At 36.3% G+C, this 17,143-nt stretch overlaps 3 protein-coding genes across 4 annotated transcripts; 2 read left to right on the forward strand and 1 right to left on the reverse strand.

Annotated features, from left to right (window-relative positions):
• Positions 1-357: 357 nt before the first annotated feature.
• LOC130806141 (histidine-containing phosphotransfer protein 4) lies at positions 358-2,530 on the forward strand. Its single transcript, XM_057671089.1, has 6 exons — positions 358-625; positions 718-848; positions 1,088-1,156; positions 1,250-1,321; positions 1,998-2,070; positions 2,197-2,530. Exons 1-6 carry the CDS (start codon positions 566-568, stop codon positions 2,242-2,244), a joined length of 453 nt encoding a protein of 150 aa, XP_057527072.1. The 5' UTR covers positions 358-565; the 3' UTR covers positions 2,245-2,530.
• A 1,416-nt stretch (positions 2,531-3,946) lies between these two features.
• Positions 3,947-8,921, forward strand: LOC130806315 (protein PAF1 homolog). The gene is made up of 13 exons (XM_057671335.1): positions 3,947-4,227; positions 4,739-5,752; positions 5,933-6,001; positions 6,342-6,449; positions 6,557-6,737; positions 6,816-6,892; positions 6,989-7,108; positions 7,471-7,576; positions 7,782-7,868; positions 7,943-8,011; positions 8,097-8,168; positions 8,253-8,396; positions 8,484-8,921. The coding sequence occupies exons 2-13, from the start codon at positions 4,839-4,841 to the stop codon at positions 8,631-8,633; spliced, it is 2,097 nt and encodes a 698-aa protein (XP_057527318.1). The 5' UTR covers positions 3,947-4,227; positions 4,739-4,838; the 3' UTR covers positions 8,634-8,921.
• Positions 8,922-10,525: 1,604 nt separating this feature from the next.
• LOC130806818 (uncharacterized) lies at positions 10,526-14,051 on the reverse strand. Of its 2 annotated transcripts, none has more exons than XM_057672021.1 (4): positions 13,708-14,051; positions 12,187-12,297; positions 11,214-12,099; positions 10,526-11,138 (listed from the first exon to the last, which is right to left on the reverse strand). In XM_057672021.1, the coding sequence occupies exons 1-4, from the start codon at positions 13,921-13,923 to the stop codon at positions 10,861-10,863; spliced, it is 1,491 nt and encodes a 496-aa protein (XP_057528004.1). In that variant the 5' UTR covers positions 13,924-14,051; the 3' UTR covers positions 10,526-10,860. The 2 variants fall into 2 exon arrangements, with proteins under 2 accessions (XP_057528004.1, XP_057528005.1); XM_057672022.1 differs by having other exon boundaries at positions 10,533-11,120.
• Between the last annotated feature and the right edge of the window lie 3,092 nt (positions 14,052-17,143).

Raw genomic sequence — 17,143 nt, forward strand, 5'->3', positions numbered from 1 at the left:
ATTCTGTAATTCCATTTTCTATGCTTTTACGAGTATTTTTGTTGATTAAGAATAAATAGATTTTCTGTGATACGTGTTTTAAAGATATTTACATCGACCTTGTACTTGACAGTATCAAGTAAGAATGGATTGCACAAAACGGTATTACAGTTAATTGGAGCACACAAGAATTTTGGAATCTGCTGAGTTAAATTGACAAACAGGTATGCCAATCTGATATTTTTCTTATGTGATTTTTGTTTAAAACTCCTTCATGGCATAACATAAAAGGCAAAACTCTTATGCCTACCTCACAGTGTTTCTATTATATGTTGCTTTTATGCTCCATACCATATCGCTCATCTCACAATCATTTAATTGTGGGCCCCAAACATCTGTACTTGAGAACATTCTCTCCTGACCTCTTTCAGTCTTTCACTGTTCTTTTCCTTTTCGTGCCTGGAATCCTACTATATAAACACCATTTGGCATGTCCATATGATATAAACTAAGACAAAAACTTACTTGAAAGTACTATTCTGTACATCCAACACTCAAAAACTTATTTTCTTGCTTATTATAACTTATGGAGCGTAACCAATTGCATCGTCAAGCTGCTCAAATGAGACAGTCCCTCTTCGACCAGGTTTCTTTTGTGTTATAGCATTTGGTCTTATTGTTGCTCCATGTAATTTGTGCGGTTTATTAACTTAAGAATGGGTTATAATCTTTTTTCAGGGATATTTAGATGAGCAATTTATTCAGCTAGAAGAACTGCAAGATGACACCAACCCAAATTTTGTAGAGGAAGTCGCAACTCTCTTCTACAGAGATTCTGGAAGGTTGCTAGCTAATTTAGAGCAAGCAATGTAAGCCCTTTTCTTTTTAATAAGTCAATATAATTTATTATTTATGGAAGTTGTGCTTTCCATACCCCTTAATAAGTCCGCCAATGCTTTTAATCCCCAATTCCCCACAACAAACACACTTGGGATGTGCATTTTTCAGCATATCACGTTTGAATATAGTTCATAAACAGTGAACATACATGATGTTCACAATGGTTGATGACTGTGAAATTAGTAACAGAGTTGTCCTCTGTTTACAGAGAAAGGAGCCCACTAGACTTTGTAAGGTTGGACAACATCATGCAACAGTTCAAAGGAAGTTGCTCAAGGTACACAGGGCAACAAATTTGATCAACTCAATGGTTAGAATGAAAACCTTATTTTTCCTTAATAATCAATAACATTCTGTTTTGTTGGTGTAGCATCGGAGCCAAGAGGGTGAGAAATGAATGCAACCACTTCAAAGAGTTTTGCAGAGCAGGAAACAGTGATGGGTAATTTTCCTTCTTTTTTTAAAGAATCTTTGCATATATGCATTACTATTCATTTTGTCATTGTCAGCTTAAAGCTTATTCTGTTCGGCTTAGAAAGTATTTCCATATGTTGGAGAACTTTAGTTTCCTATTGTCAAAGATTATTAATGTTAGTCATTGGTATGAGTCCGAGTGGGAACCAATTTTATTAGAAACAAATATGTATACGGTCCTTAATGAGGTATCAAGTTCCAGTTGATGTAGTTTAAATATACGAATTCGGTAATAACATAACGTAAGAGGGTGAGAAATAAACGCAACGATACTTCTTTTTACCTACCGTAATAAGTAGTGATGGATGTTTGTGTAGGCCTAAAGGCTACATGCACCCACCCCACTGAAAGTTTTTGAGTCTTTATACAAAACCAAAATGTTTTATAACTGTTATAATAAAAAAATGTGACTTAATTGTAAAATATAGAGGTTTGAGTCTTAGTTGTCTAGTTTTTTTATTACATTTTCTTGAATAATAAGATTAGTTTGAATTTATGGTCTAAGATCCGTCATTGTTAGCAAGAGCAAATCTTAACTACCAAGTACCAACTACAAACTACAAACTACCTATTAGTGTAGGAATCATTTTTGCCCCCATTTGCCTCAACTTTTTTTGATTATTGGTTTTGCATGGTGTAAACAGTTGCATGAGAACTTTCCAGCAGTTGAAGAGAGAATATACGACTCTTAAAAGGAAGCTTGAATCCTACTTTCAGGTATGTCTACATTCGGCTATTATTGTTATTAATTCATTTTCTAAAACTCAGGATTGCTTTTTGTAAACTATTCCTTTCACCATTATTAATACTGAAACATCAAATCCTTGGTTTTATGATATTCAGCTAGTTAGGCAAGTTGGACCAAGGGAGATGGCGACACGCCCACGCTAGACGGAGGGATTCGTAGGAGAAGTGGCTAGAATTGTGATTGGTGAAGTTTATGATACTGATATTTTCACCTGTTAGAGCCCTGCTTCTTCATAGTTTACCTGATGAGATGGGAGAGTTTGCATGTTTGCATGTTTGGATGTAAGAGATATATGTTGTATGCGTCTTATATTGAATGAAAGCCGGGTTTATTTACCATATTATGGTGCAATTTTTAGATTTGTTGGAAATTCAAATTATGGCCAAAGATAAAGTCAAGTAATAATTTTTTTTTTCTTTTATTTTTAAGCAATCTTACACCCTTGTTTATGGGCAAATAGATAGACGGTTTATTAAAGTATGTTATAATTATATAAAATATATAACAAATATAATAAAAAAACTAAGAATATCAAAGTAATTACTGAATGCACCAACAAATAAGTTGAATATTGAAGATTTGAAGTGAGCTCTTATCATGAACAACAACTTAAACGCTAATGAAGGATCAAAATTTAGTATCCTTTACTTATATTGTGTACAAATAAACTCCAAACAATCAACTCACATTCATGCATTAGATACATTAAGATTTAATCTCCTATACTACAATCAAATTCAAATCACTAGCCTATGCATTAGATACATTTGAATTGTATAAAAATCAACTTTTTCAGTTCAAAACATACTTGAGTGAAACGAAGAAGTGTAATGCGCCTCAAAACTACTAGGTTAAATGAGTAAAAGACGCAAAAAATGCTAATAATTAGCACGCACTTATACAAACAATGTTGCAAGTAGTACAAATAGATTCTTGAACAAAATCATCCAATGATGATATGTTTCATGTTTGAGCGCTTAATAGCGTAAGTGCTAGCTTACATTGACGAGGGCAGACATAGGGGAGCAAATTGTATGTGTCATGAGTTTGAAACATAAAAGAGCAACGTAAGTAAATAGGGGAACATTTTTTAAACGAGCAAGAGAGACGCTTATGTAGTAGCAGATCTCGTACAAGCAAGAGGTGCAATCGTTGAAGCAAAGCATGTTAGAACCACATGTTAGTTGCTGCCCACTGGCATGTGCGAGTCTCCTTAAAGATGTTTGACAATGTAAGAAGAGCATGTGAGAGGGTATAAGGTGGGAAAACTATAGATGAAGAGTTAGGGCTAAGATTAATGGCAAAAGAGAGGGGGAAGGGGTGGATGGGTGGGATGGCTAGGGTATTTTAGAATTTTTTTAAAAAATATTTTAAATTTTCTTTTCATCTAAAAAGCGAACATAGTTAAAATGTGTGATCTCTGTACAATAACATAAAAGTGAAATTTTATAAGCAGACCACCAAAAGGTGAATATTTTCTTTTAAATTTTTACAATATAAAAATTGATATTATGTGAAAAACAAATATTTGAAAATAAGATAAAAAATTACTTAACCAAAAAATCATGAATAGAAAACCAACAACTTTTGCGCAAACACATTATATAAAACTACAACTCTCCTTTGTACCAAGCAGAAATTTCTTTTTTAGTCATTCACATTATTCAATTAAATTATTATCCTAAAAATTATTAATCTCTAAAAGAAATCATAAGAAAGTGATAGATAATAAATATCATATAATATAACCAAAATTAAATCATAATTAATAAAACTACTCTTATTTTTACTCAAAAAATAAATAAATAAATAAAAATAAAACTATTTTTTCTTTCTAAGGTGAATAAGACCATCACTCGACAGCCGGTACTTCTTTTCTTCCTCCTCTTCTCTCATATAATTATCAGCAAAATTTAGAGAAGGCGGCTATCATTTTCCTTTTTGTTAATACGCACAACTTGCTATTATTTAGTTTAAATTCAATTTTCAATTACAGCTTAACCAAATCTCTGTGGATCAAAAATCTACCCTACAAATTATAGTTCGAAGCTTACTAAAGCATCAATTTTGAGTATTTTTCTGAGGAAAAGAAGTATTTGATCACTAAATAAGTTGAAGAATTTAAAGTAAGCTATCAATGGCCTCCCAAATCTCATTGCATTTTCTGGGTATTTTCTTTTTTGCAATTTAGGCTAGAATTTATAAGCTGAAATAATCCAAGATTTTCATCGACAAATCTTTGTACCTTTCTGTATAACAATCGAAGTTCTTTCATTTGGAATTATAATTAGGGTTTATTTAGCTCTTATGTGCTTCGTTTGTAATTGAATCATTTTATTTCTATTTTCTGCGCCTAGGTTTTTGTTCGATTTCAATTCTTAAACTTTACCGTATCTGATTATTTTTTTGTCAATTTAGTATTAGAAATTTTACTATACACTATTTGATTCTTTGCCCCTTTTTCTGATTAGTTTTTAGGCTTGATTTTATGATGCGGAAATTAGGGCTCTTGTTTAAAAGATTATTATCATTAGAAAATGATAAAATTTGGAGTTATTGAAAGAAACTTTGGAGTTTCTACAGATTTTAGTAATTTACTTAGTTTTAATTTAGTAGCAAAATTTGAACTTTTTGCAGGTTTAAGCATCTTTGTGTGATTGGAGTGTAAAATTTTGATTGTTGAATTAAGCTCCTTGTCAATTTGAAGAACTTGTGAAGAACAAATTGAATTTGGGATATGGCTTCTTACCGGCCATACCCCCCACCACAGCAAGCATCATTTGCACCTCCTCCAGCTCAAGCCCCACTTCCGCCACTACCACATCGACCCCAATCCCTTGGGAATCAGTATTCTCAAAATTGGGGCTCTGCCCCCCCTCCTTACTCTCAAAACTATGCACAAGCGCCTTCTAATCCTAATTTCCAACATTCAAGTTACAATGCAGCTAGTCATCAATATCAACATCCCCCACCACTGCCGCATCAGCAACAGCAGCAATACCCATTTCAGCCTCCACCACCGCCACCTGATTCATTATATCCGCCTCCACCGCCTCCACCTCCAAGTAGCCAAAATTCAGTTGATAATGCCCATCAACAGTATTACCCGTCTTCACAATACTCTCAATTCAGCCAACAGCCCCCTTTGCAACCACCACCTCCACCCCCACCCCCACCATCTTCTCCGCCTCCTAATTCATCAGCCCCTCCTCCTCCACCCCCACCATCATCTCCCCCCCCTCCACCTCGTCAGATTAAAGAGAGTGGGGGAGAAAGAGTTAAGCATGATAGAGATAGAAGGGCAGCAAAAGAGGGGAATAACCACTTTTCGTCTAGGCAGCCGAAGCCTCCAGTTCCTCCTGGTCCTGTGAAGAAAGCTAACGGGGCTCCAGGGAGAATGGAGACTGAAGAGGAAAGGAGGTTGAGGAAGAAAAGGGAAATGGAGAAGCAAAAGCTAGTAGACAGGCATAAACAGCACATGAAAGAGACACAGAATCGGCCAAAGCAACCCCAGGTTTTGCCTCCTGGAGCAAAAGCTCATTTGTCAATTTCAGGGTCTAGGATAGGTGAGAGACGGGCTACTCCGGTTATTGGTGGTGACAGGGATGAAAACCCGATGAAGAGGCAGACAGCATTTATGTGCAGGATGAAGTAAGTATTGCGTCCTATTCTATGACATTTAGGTTGTCATGTATATAAGTTTGACATATGTATAGCTGTTGTTTGAGTTTACAATTCCGCTTTTATGTTTCTGTATATATACCCTGCCTTAGTAATTTATTTGACCTTGCTCTCTGAAACGTTTGTACTCAAAACTACTGTTTGTTTTAGGTTCCGGAATGAACTTCCTGACCCGTCTTCGCAGCCAAAGCTTATGAATTTAAATAGAGACAAGGATAGGTATGTGGTCATGCCTGATATTGACTTATTTTTTCTGCTGGTTTTATGCATATACTCAGCATGCTTAACACCCCTGGTGGCTGCCTCGGTATTGGGCTGTTGACTAATGTGCTTGTGATGTTTTGGGCTGTTAGTGCTATTCATTATTTTTGACGGTTAGCATTAGCTTTTTTTTTTTTTTTCCATTTCTTCCGTCTAGACGTTTAATGGATTGGTAGGCAGTATCTGTTGTTTTGTTGATAACAGTGCTTGAGAATTCTCTTGTAGCTTTAATGAGATGGAAATTTTTTATTCCACTTGACATTTTGATGTGCCGTAAAATGTTTGTTTTTGTTTGCAGATTTACTCGGTATACTATCACGTCATTGGAGAAAATGCATAAGCCAAAGTTATATGTTGAACCTGATCTTGGCATTCCACTTGACCTCCTTGATCTCAGTGTTTACAAGTATATATTTTCTCCTGCTGCTATTTGGAGTATTACCTTGCTTTTGCTCCGCTAATAGCTTTTAACTCCTATCATTTTTGTTGTTGGGCTCTTCTATTATACTTCAGCCCTCCCGTAGAGAGATTTCCTCTTGCTCCAGAAGATGAAGAGTTGCTACGTGATGATGAGGCAGCGACCCCGTTGAAGAGAGATGGAATTAAGAGGAAAGAACGCCCTAGTGATCAAGGTGTCTCTTGGCTTGTTAAGACGCAGTATATTTCTCCACTGAGTAATGATGGGACCAAACAGGTTATTCCTTGTGTTTTGCTTACCTGTTGTAGCTCCTGCAAGATTGCCATTTATTGACTGAAAGTTATGCTTTTGCAGTCTTTGACTGAAAAACAAGCAAAGGAATTGCGTGAATTGAAGGAAGGCCACAATGTCCTGCATAATTTAAACAATAGGTTTGAATCATTTTTTCATTTGATAGATAATTTCGGGGACAAATATGATGATCAATCATTGACTCTTTGTTAAATCGTTTGTTTCCTTTTGTCCAGGGATAGACAAATTAAAGAAATCCAAGCATCGTTTGAGGCTTGCAAATCACAGCCTGTACATGCAACCAAGAAACATTTGAAACCTGTGGAGGTTCTACCGTTGCTTCCTTACTTTGATCGGTATGATTGCAGCTGTTTTGTTGACCATGTTTATGCAGTTCTTTACTTTGAGAGTAACCTTGATGAAAATTATCCTTTCTAGTATCACCTATTAGGTTGCCCTCCCATGGTTTATATTTTTTACCTTGCTTAGGTATTTTGCTGATAGTGGTGTTTATTTGCATCATCGGGTCGATTTCGGGTTAAATGTTCCGTGTTGGTTCAAAATCAGGCCTTACGTCCATTTTGGTTTTTACATAATTGTAAATTTATTTTTGAAGTCGGGTCAAATCAAGTTTGAATACAATGTTGGGTAAATGTCGGGTCATCAGGTCTATTTTGACACCTCTACTTGCTGATATATTAATGATATGATGCAACAGTTATGATGACCAATATGTTGTTGCCAACTTCGATGGGGAACCTACCGTTGACGCAGAGATGTTCGGCAAAATGCCCAAATCTATTCGCGAGGATCTTGAAGGAAAGGTAAGATCTTTAGACCACTATACTTTGGTCAACAGATGAGATTGATTATGTTTCTCATGGATTTCAATTGCTTCTTTCACTATTTGTCAGCACTAAATTTCCTTATTTTGCATTTAGATAGCAATTTTACTCGGTAATAATCATTTACATTGATTGGTGATTAGTACTGAATGTCTGAACTGATCTGCCTCATTTTTTGGTGCAGGCTGTAATGAAAAGTTTTACCGCAACAGGTTCTGATCCTGATAAACCTGAACGATTTTTGGGCTACATGGTCCCATCGACAGAAGAGGTAGACATTACTAGATCAATAATGTTAAAATGATATACTCACATCTGCAGTTGGCTGACGAGTCCTTTTGACAGCTATCGAAGGACATTTATGATGAAGAGGAAGATGTCTCCTTCTCTTGGGTCCGAGAATATAATTGGGATGTATGTAGCTTGATTCGATTTTATTCTCATGGCCTTATATCCAACTTCATGCTAAAGTTTCTCTTTTTTTGGTTTGCCATGATAGGTCAAAGGAGAAGACCCTGATGAACTCTCAACATACCTTGTGACATTTGATGACGATGCTGCTCGCTACTTGGTATTTTCAACTCTCTTGTCACATAGTGAATGAGTTCTGTGCTCATGTTATTGGTTTTAATGCGAACTCTCATTGTCATTGTAGCCTCTTCCGACAAAACTTGCATTGAGAAAAAGGAGGGCAAAGGAAGGCAGGACTCAAGAAGACGGAGAGCAGTTTGTGCAACCCGGCAAGCTAACTGTCAGACGAAGAGACGTTACTGCTGTTATTGAGAGGAAAGAATCAATGGTATGTTTCTGATTAACTCTTCATATCTGGTGTGCTGATTATCAAGAATATATATTAACGAATAGTTTTTGAATGCGACATATTCAGGATTATTCCTACTTCAGATCAGGCCCATCGAGATCAGAAAGACATGAATCTGATATTGAAGTGGAGGAGCAAGAAGCTATGGATCATGAAGATGTCGGGGACGATCAAGTGGGACATTACAGTGGAGAGGAAGATTATATGTCCGAATGACGATGGCTTTCCATTAATGGCTAATCGCAAAAGATTGTTGGTATTCCATTTCTCCTTGAACTCTGCATTAGATAATAACTAAAATGCAGATTGCAGAATAGAGAATTTTCCTGTATTTACTTCAAAAAATCAGCAATCAAAACATGTAGAATATCACAGCTGACCTTTTTCCCCCCTTTACACTCCCTTAATTTTTTTCAAGTGTACTAGATCATCTGTGTACAAGTTGTAAGAAAATTAAGCTAAACAACTTTTGAGATATACGAGCCCAATTCCGTTTCTTAGCCACAATGTTTTGCTATGCGTGTGTGTGTGCCTGTGCCTGGAAGTACATGAAGTATTTAATCACGAATCAAACATTCAAAACGTAAAGGAATTATTGTATGCATATTTCATATGTTTTGGGAAACAGATCTAGAAATATGATCAGAATAATCACAAGGAATTGAAGTTGTGACGATCAAAATTAGACTGGACCGGACCAGATTGTCGCAACAGACGAATACATGTAAAAGGATCATAAAAGTCATGAACAACATTAATAATAGGCTAATAAACCGAGGGTTAATGCCATGGAAGCACAGGGTTTTACTCGTCGTGCTCTTGGACTTGGTAGAATGTTCAAATGAATAGTGTTTATTAATGTTAGCTCTCATCTTAATTGAATAGGTTTCAGGAAATAAAAAGGAGCATGACATACTATAAACACAAAATACTGAAGACTGATAAGCAACAATTTGTTTGGAACCAAGGTTATCCATCAATGAAGTAATACAAGATCTAAGTGATGTACAATTGAATAAGTTGATTGAGTTGTACAAAACTACAAAAGGTATTTCTGTATTCATACCAAAAGATGTTGTCTTGGAAAAATAGCATCATATTGGAGTATAACATTGACGTATAAACACATAATATACGCTTCAGCAATGTGAATACTATAATCTTGGAATGAGTTTTATTTTTCCACACAATTAGGAGTTTCTTTTAATATGGGTAAGCTAGAGAATCACTACAAGTAAACCTGTTAAATTTAATCTGACCCGAAATTGATTTGAAATCCGACTGAAATTAGTGTGTCATATTACCTAGAAATTCTAAGAAAATACATGAAAAACTATGTCAAACTCAATCGAATCGTTTTGACCCGTTTTCAGTTCTACACCATTATTTTTTAGTTCCACGTCATCATTTTTAGTTGGCACTCACTATATTTGTAGTCAATTTTTATCTTTTGAGTTTAGATTTCATTATTTATAGCCTTAAAATAAGTATATTGTCCTTTATATAAGAAAATATTCAAAAATAAAAAATCATATATGTAATTTTTGAAAAAAAATTAATGATAATCTATTTAAATATCTTAACCCGTTGGGTCGACCCAAATCCAACCAAAAGCCCGACAAACCCGACCCGCAACCTGCAGATCGACTGTTTTGACGACTCTAATCCACAGACAATGGACTTGGAGAAAGGAAATTAATTCTTATTGTAGAAGGTGAGAATTAAACCTTTATTACAAGGATGAAAGAAAAAATTCTTAACCACTAGCCTAACTCAAGATTTCTCCTAACAAGAGTTATTAGACTTAAAATCATGCGTAATATCAGTTGCCAACAATTATTTTGTATGACTTCATTATTTTTATGACACAAAATGTTGTAATATACTTCATTTTATCACATTCACATAATTATTGATTTCAACTTTTAAACTTCGCCACTTTTTCATTTTGAAACTTTGCCCTTTCACCAAATCTTTCCTCAAATTTCACAAAATTCAGAAAACAACTTAACCAAATATAATGAAATTTCATAGGTATTTTCCATCAAACTGATTATTTATATTGATCTTGTTGCTTGATTGTTATATTCTTTGTTGGTTATGACCCATGGATTTTAAGATTCATCCAAACACAATTTCTTAAATAAGATACTCTCGTGATAAAATTATCCCTATTAGATCCTATAAATCCGTCTTATCGTGAGATAAATCTCATACAGAAGTGTTGTTGTCCAAATTAGGTAGTGTACTTTTTGGCTGTTATAAGATTCCCTTTTACTTCAAAAGGCAAAATAAAACAAGCAGAAAAAGATGGTCGTTACTCGTTATGAATATGGTAAGCAAAATACACCTTTGGTGGCTTTGAATTTAACTTGAATGCAACAGGAAAATCCACCGCTTACAAAACAAATTCTTGCACTGAGCATTCTAATGCTATTACTGATCACCTACGGGCATCAGAATGCTTATTAGACTCATCATCTGAAGCTTCCTCTAACCTCTCTAGGAATCCTTTCTGACAATCATCATTAAATACTCCGAAATTTAGACGATACCCATCAGTTGATGCAGCTTCAAACCTCTCCCACAGCTCCCTCTTCAAAGTATTCTCACCAGCAGGCCGCTTACTTCTGCAAATCGTGCTTGCAGACCCCTTCCACAAAGGAGTGCTCGCTACCATTGTGATGTTGCTCTTACTGTTGCCTGCAGCGAAGATAATAACTAATCTTTAGAGTTTAGACGGAAATTTATGGCAATGAAAATCGAAGGGAAAACAACCCGTTGTGGTGCAAATACCTGGCAAGCATACTTTCTTGTTTTCTTTATCTTGCTTATCATCATTGATGTTGCTTTCTGTACGAGCAAGGCATAATCGCTGATTGAAAGTATTTGGTAGTTCTTGCAAATCAGTGCCGAGTTTTGGTTTTTTCTCATCACGTGGTTCAAGCAATGTACAACATTTAGGTGGCGACATCATCCATGCCGGTGAAGCATCTAATGCTCTGGTTCCATTTTTCGACAAATATGAGGTGTTTATTCCAATCAACTCAGGAAACTTCAAGCCTAGCTTCTTTGGAACCTGACCGCTGGATGTCTCAGAATCCGTTGAATCATACAAAGTTTTGTTTCCGATTGGAAATGGCGTTGATTTATGGGATTTAGTAATCGTTTTGTAGGAAATATTATGGCTAGGTTCGTGAAAAACATAGTTTCTTGAAGGTGGGTTTTTGAGGCATGGGGTACTCAATACTGCGGAGGAGTCACCAACTGCCTCTTTCCGAGTAGACACCAAGCCTACATCTGATGTTGTATCCAGACTTTCAGAAATAACTTCAACCTTTTCACAATTGGATTTTTCTTTTGCATTTAGGCTTGAGGAGACCGTGTCAAGAGTGGTTAGCTTGGAAGAGGCATGAGTTTTGGAAATTGTAGTTTTTGACCTCAGCAGAGGAGTGAGAAGAAATAGTTGTTTACCTCTCTCTTCTAGACAGCCAGTAGCACGCCAAGATACAAGAGGAGAAGGGGAGACTAGAGATTCATGCTTAGTCGGCATAGGAGTATCAATTGCATGTTCATCACCTAGCTTAGCCACGGGTGGAGATTCAACACAGGGCTCAGCAATTTGAATCTGAGGCTCCGTGTGAGACGATGCAAGTGCCTTTCCAAGTCTGGGAATCCACGGCTAAACATAGTGAACAATGATGCAAATCAGTCACATATGATTGATGCAGCAAACAGGGTAAAACTGGCAATGGATAAGAGAGCCAACCTTAAGTGAAGAATGGATATCCGACAAAACTGAGGTAAATGATTTGATTTCTTTCATCCTCTGACTGTCAATGGCATTAACGTTGACAGCTTGAACAACAAGCTCATCAATCTGCAATTTGAAATTTTGCTCAAAACTTGTCAACTAGAAATGAACACTAGGGTCCAGAAATAGAGCTAGTTACACAAGTCCTCAGGAGTTCAAGGTCAAAATTACAAATCAACAAATGATTCGGCATGACTGTAAGTTTGTAAACCATGGAACACTACAACGAGGAAAGTCCATCACTTGCAGATGCATAGCCTTTAGATATAGAATTGCAACATTCGAAAGATAATTTAGAGTTCCTTGGAAACTTCACAGTCAGAACACCCTCTCCAAACCTCAACCATCCATACAACAAATCTAGCGAAGGAAAAATATAAGCAAAACACATATATGTCTCGATTGTGCAGTATTTATTCCATTGAACTCCACAGACGACAACTTTACATGTACTCTTCCATTACTCTTAACATGCCAATTTTTTTCACCAGCTTGGTGCCATCAGTTCAAACGATTTCAATCTAAGAGCTTCAAAATCGCTCACCCTCGCAAACTAAAACAAAATGGGCGTATACACTCCAAATACTGTAACAAAGATCATATCAAAACTACAGTAAAGTGTTGATCAGTAATTTGCTTCCACCTAACGAACAATTACAATGTAGATTATTATGCAAAGTACTCTGCAACAATTAAGAAGTGTTCATTAATTAATATACACGCTTATACAACCACTTCAACATGAACTAATTCCAACTTCCAAGTTCCACAACAAAGCTCCAACAATAACTCACTAAAAAAACACTCATTTCAACTATCAATTCCATTCATCTCTACTTTTAAAGCAAGCCACTAAAACACAAAATCCCTTGTTTCTTGAAAATTCTCCTCATTTAACAGTTGCACATGTAATTGCTAACCTAGGAAGAGGATTTAGCCATACCGGTGAACCTCATTAAATCTTGTGGTCCTTATTTAATATTTTCATTGTATATCATCTCATTACTTGCATACAGGTCTAATTCATTGATACACCTAGTCACCTACAAAGCCACAATCATCAACATGATTTTGACTTGCTCCTTATTTTCCCTACTTGCTTAAATTCATAACAATAATAATTATCATCACCAGTAAAAATAAAGGAAATTATTCTGCATTCCATAACTGTGCTTACACATAAGAAACTATAACAGACATAGAGACATAGATGTCATAGAGTACTAACACATTATGGGGTTACAGCCTACAACCATCAATTTTGATTGAGTTTTTTTTTTTTTTTTTGATGTGTGGGCTACAACATGAGCTAAACCTTTGTTAAGTTGGCTATTGAAGATAAATGGAAATCATCAATCATTTCTAACGATCAAAGAGTACAAAACAGTCCAGTTGTTCAAAAATTAAAAAATAGGGTTTTTTTCTCGTAGCATTTAAAATCGAAACAGATTGGGAAATCAGAAAGAAAAAGAAAACCTGACTAAAAGTAGAGGAGATTTCGGAATGAAGCAAAAGAAGGCGATCAAGAGGATCTTCATTGCTGTTGGTATGGTGTTGATTTTGAGGATCTTTATCCGTAAACTTCATCTTCTTAGCCGTAGATTTCAAAGATTTGACGCCGCCATTAGAGATGTTTCGCAATGGCTTCCTTCTTGCAGACTTTAACTTGCCGTCGGCGTCGTTTCTGACCATCGTTTTCTTATGGAGGAGTGATTGATATGAATGACTCGGTGGGTTCACTCAGTGTATGCAGTTTCTCCGATGAAGGAGAGTTTTGGAGAAGTTAGAGTTATCAGGCGGGCAACTTTGCTTTTTCAAATTTGATTGGTAATAAAAAAATAAAAACGAGACTATTCCCACAATATTGCAAAATAAAAAAATAAAAACGAGACTATTCCCACAATATTGCAAATAAAAAAATAATTCCCACTTTCCTTAAAATGGGAAAGTAATTCCCACTTTACCGTCCACGTAGGATTATTTTGAAAAAAAAAATTTTTAAAAAATTTTTAATATAACCGCTACTTGAGGTAGCGGTTTTGTTTAGGGAATTGAAGAAAATCGCCAGATGAAATGGCGGTTTGGTAATTTTTTTTTTTTTTTTTAAAAAAAAAATTTTGGGTAAACCGCCACTTGAAGTGGCGGTTTTGTAGCAGTACAAAACAGCAGCTTCGAGTTGTTCACTGCATTTCTTATTCCTCTTTGCATTTTCGTGGCTGCTGCTCTTGTTTTTGCTTAAAAAAAAATTTATTCACTCTCATTTACTTCAAATATACAATTCCTCTCATTCAACTAAACTAATAAACTACATTCTCATTCTTTCCTTGTATAGTAGATCATTTTCAACCTCATTTAAGGTATGAATAACAACCCTAATTTTTTTTCAATATGCAAATTGTTTTTTTGTTCACTATTGTTGTCAATTGAAGTTATAAATACGTTGTTGGTAATTTACATTCTCTTGTTTTCATGATATAAGCTTACATTTTACACATTTGTAGTTGAATTTTAGGATTTGGTTTGTATGCATATAAAGTGTTTGATGATATGCTTCAATGAAAGTTTATTACTTTGTATTTGCAGAATATGGATCATTATCCCGTTATAGTGTATTGGGGTGGGGAAGTAAGTTATACTGGATCCGATGTTGGGTATAATGGAGGATTAAATACAGTGATGTTTATCCATCGTCAAAATACGACTTTTGAGGTGTTTGTTAGCAAAGTCTATGATGTAATTGGTTGTGATCGCAACTCTTTTATGTTAAAATTGGAGATGAAATATCCGGTGACTGGGAAAAATGTGTTAGTCCCAATTAAGAATGATGAAAGCATAAGTGCTCTTGCTTATGCGGCATCATAAGCCCCTGGAACGACAATGGAGGTTTATGTTGAATTGGTTGCAAATTTGGATAATGCGAGGGAAGTCATGACTAGCATGGAACTTCCAGAATCAGGTCCTAGTGTACGCCATGATACATTCACAGAAATGTTAAGTAACCCAAATTACGTTAATGAGCACTTGGATGAGATTAGCTCTCCAACTCATTCATGTGGCATTGGTGGTGGTGTAATGAACATCTTTTCCACGAGTCACTTGGGTAGCCTTAATGCGAACGAGGTTGACTCTTTAGATCAGGAGGATGAGCATATTGATTCTGATTCAGAAGAGGATGATGAAAGAAGAGAAGCTCTAGATGCAGCGATTAGAGATGGTGCTCCATCTCAAGATTGGCTTAGAATTGATGAGGTTGATCAAAGATTGATTGATGCATGGATGACCTGGAACGATGACAACTCCATGAATGAAAATGGAGACTTTAGGATAGGGCAAGAGTTTAGCTCCTTAGACCACCTTAAGAAAAATGTTAAAGCATGGGCGATTTCTAATAATAGAAACTTCCGTGTAATTGAGTCGGAGCCTTCAAAGTACGTTATTCAATGCACTAATGCGGAGGATATAGGTTGTGAATGGAGGATGCGAGCTGTTATGACCGCAACGGGATCATTTAAGATTGTGCGATATAAGGGTCATGATCAAGATTGCTCAGTACATTACAGTGACGACCATCCCCTCCTTACTTCTGAATTTGTTGCTGATCTTATCGTGGATATGATTAGAGTTGATCCAGCGTTTAAGGTGAAGTCAATCGTTAATTTTGTAAAAAATAAATACGGATTTGTTATAACATATAAGAGAGCTTGGTTGGCCAAAAATAAGGCTATAACAAAAGTGTTTGGGGATTGGGATAAGTCCTTTGAGGAGCTTCCAAGGTACCTGCAGGCATTAATGCAATCTAATCCAGGAACAGTGGTGCAATGGGAAGTCCAACCGACAATGGATCCTACCAAAGTGATGTTTCAGCGAATTTTCTGGGCTTTCGGACCATCCATTAAGGGCTTTCCCCACTGTCGTCCCCTTAATTCTATAGATGGTACACATTTGTACGGAAAGTACAGAGGCACACTTATGATTGGTATGTCCATAGATGCAAATTCTCAGTTGTTCCCACTTGCCTTTGCCGTTGTGGAGGGAGAGAGCAACGACACATGGAGTTGGTTCTTGGATTGTATAAGGCATTATGTCACTAAGAGGGACGGCTTATGTATTATATCTGATCGTCACAAGGGAATTTTGCATGCAATGAACAGAGTTGGAAAAGGTTGGGAAGAACCATATGCATTCCATCGGTTTTGTAAACGTCATCTAGCTTCAAACGTGCATAAGAAGTTTAAAAACATAGCGGTTAAGAACTTATTTGGAAAAGCTTCTGAATAGACAAAGATTCGGAAGTATAATTTCTACATGAATCGCCTTAAAGAGCTTAATGAGGACGCGTACAAGTACTTAGTGGATGGTTCTATTCCCGAGCGCCAATGGACTTTGATTCATGACGGTGGGCATCGATATGGAGTGAGAACTACAAACATGTCTGAAGCGTTCAACGGCATTATGAAAGGGGCCAGGTCACTCCCAATCACTTCATTAGTTAGGATGACATTCTACCGGATAAACGAATACTTTGCCACAAGGAGGGATTTAGGGAGAAGCAGATTAGACAGTGGACATGTGTATGCGAAGAAACCAAGTGATACGATTGATAAGAATGCTGAAAAAGCACGCTTTCATGATGTTAGGATATATGACACAGTGCGTGGGATATTCGAGGTCACCACTGGTTGTGGCAATAGGATAGCAGAAAAAGGTGGAAAATCCTACATGGTTGACCTCACAGCAACATCATGCACATGTCAGAAACCAACCATCTTCAAGTTACCGTGCTCACATGTTCTTGCAGTATGTCGAGCTCGTAACATATCGTACGATGCTTTTGTGGACCCTTCATTTCGCACTACAAAATACGTATCGACATATAAGAAGTCTTTCATGCCCGTTCCAGACATGTTTACTT

The sequence above is a fragment of the Amaranthus tricolor genome, chromosome 2, assembly GCF_026212465.1.
Source record: "Amaranthus tricolor cultivar Red isolate AtriRed21 chromosome 2, ASM2621246v1, whole genome shotgun sequence".
Lineage (NCBI taxonomy): Eukaryota > Viridiplantae > Streptophyta > Magnoliopsida > Caryophyllales > Amaranthaceae > Amaranthus > Amaranthus tricolor.

Coding starts and splice junctions, on each gene's coding strand:
- LOC130806818 (XM_057672021.1), bottom strand. CDS start 13,923: ATGGTCAGAAACGACGCCGACGGCAAGTTAAAGTCTGCAAGAAGGAAG. Junction 12,100..12,186: donor ATATCCATTCTTCACTTAAG/GTTGGCTCTCTT, acceptor CACTATGTTTAG/CCGTGGATTCCCAGACTTGG. Junction 11,139..11,213: donor CAAGAAAGTATGCTTGCCAG/GTATTTGCACCA, acceptor TCTAAAGATTAG/TTATTATCTTCGCTGCAGGC.
- LOC130806315 (XM_057671335.1), top strand. CDS start 4,839: ATGGCTTCTTACCGGCCATACCCCCCACCACAGCAAGCATCATTTGCA. Junction 6,002..6,341: donor TTAAATAGAGACAAGGATAG/GTATGTGGTCAT, acceptor TTTTGTTTGCAG/ATTTACTCGGTATACTATCA. Junction 8,397..8,483: donor TTGAGAGGAAAGAATCAATG/GTATGTTTCTGA, acceptor CGACATATTCAG/GATTATTCCTACTTCAGATC.
- LOC130806141 (XM_057671089.1), top strand. CDS start 566: ATGGAGCGTAACCAATTGCATCGTCAAGCTGCTCAAATGAGACAGTCC. Junction 626..717: donor GACAGTCCCTCTTCGACCAG/GTTTCTTTTGTG, acceptor ATCTTTTTTCAG/GGATATTTAGATGAGCAATT. Junction 2,071..2,196: donor AGCTTGAATCCTACTTTCAG/GTATGTCTACAT, acceptor TATGATATTCAG/CTAGTTAGGCAAGTTGGACC.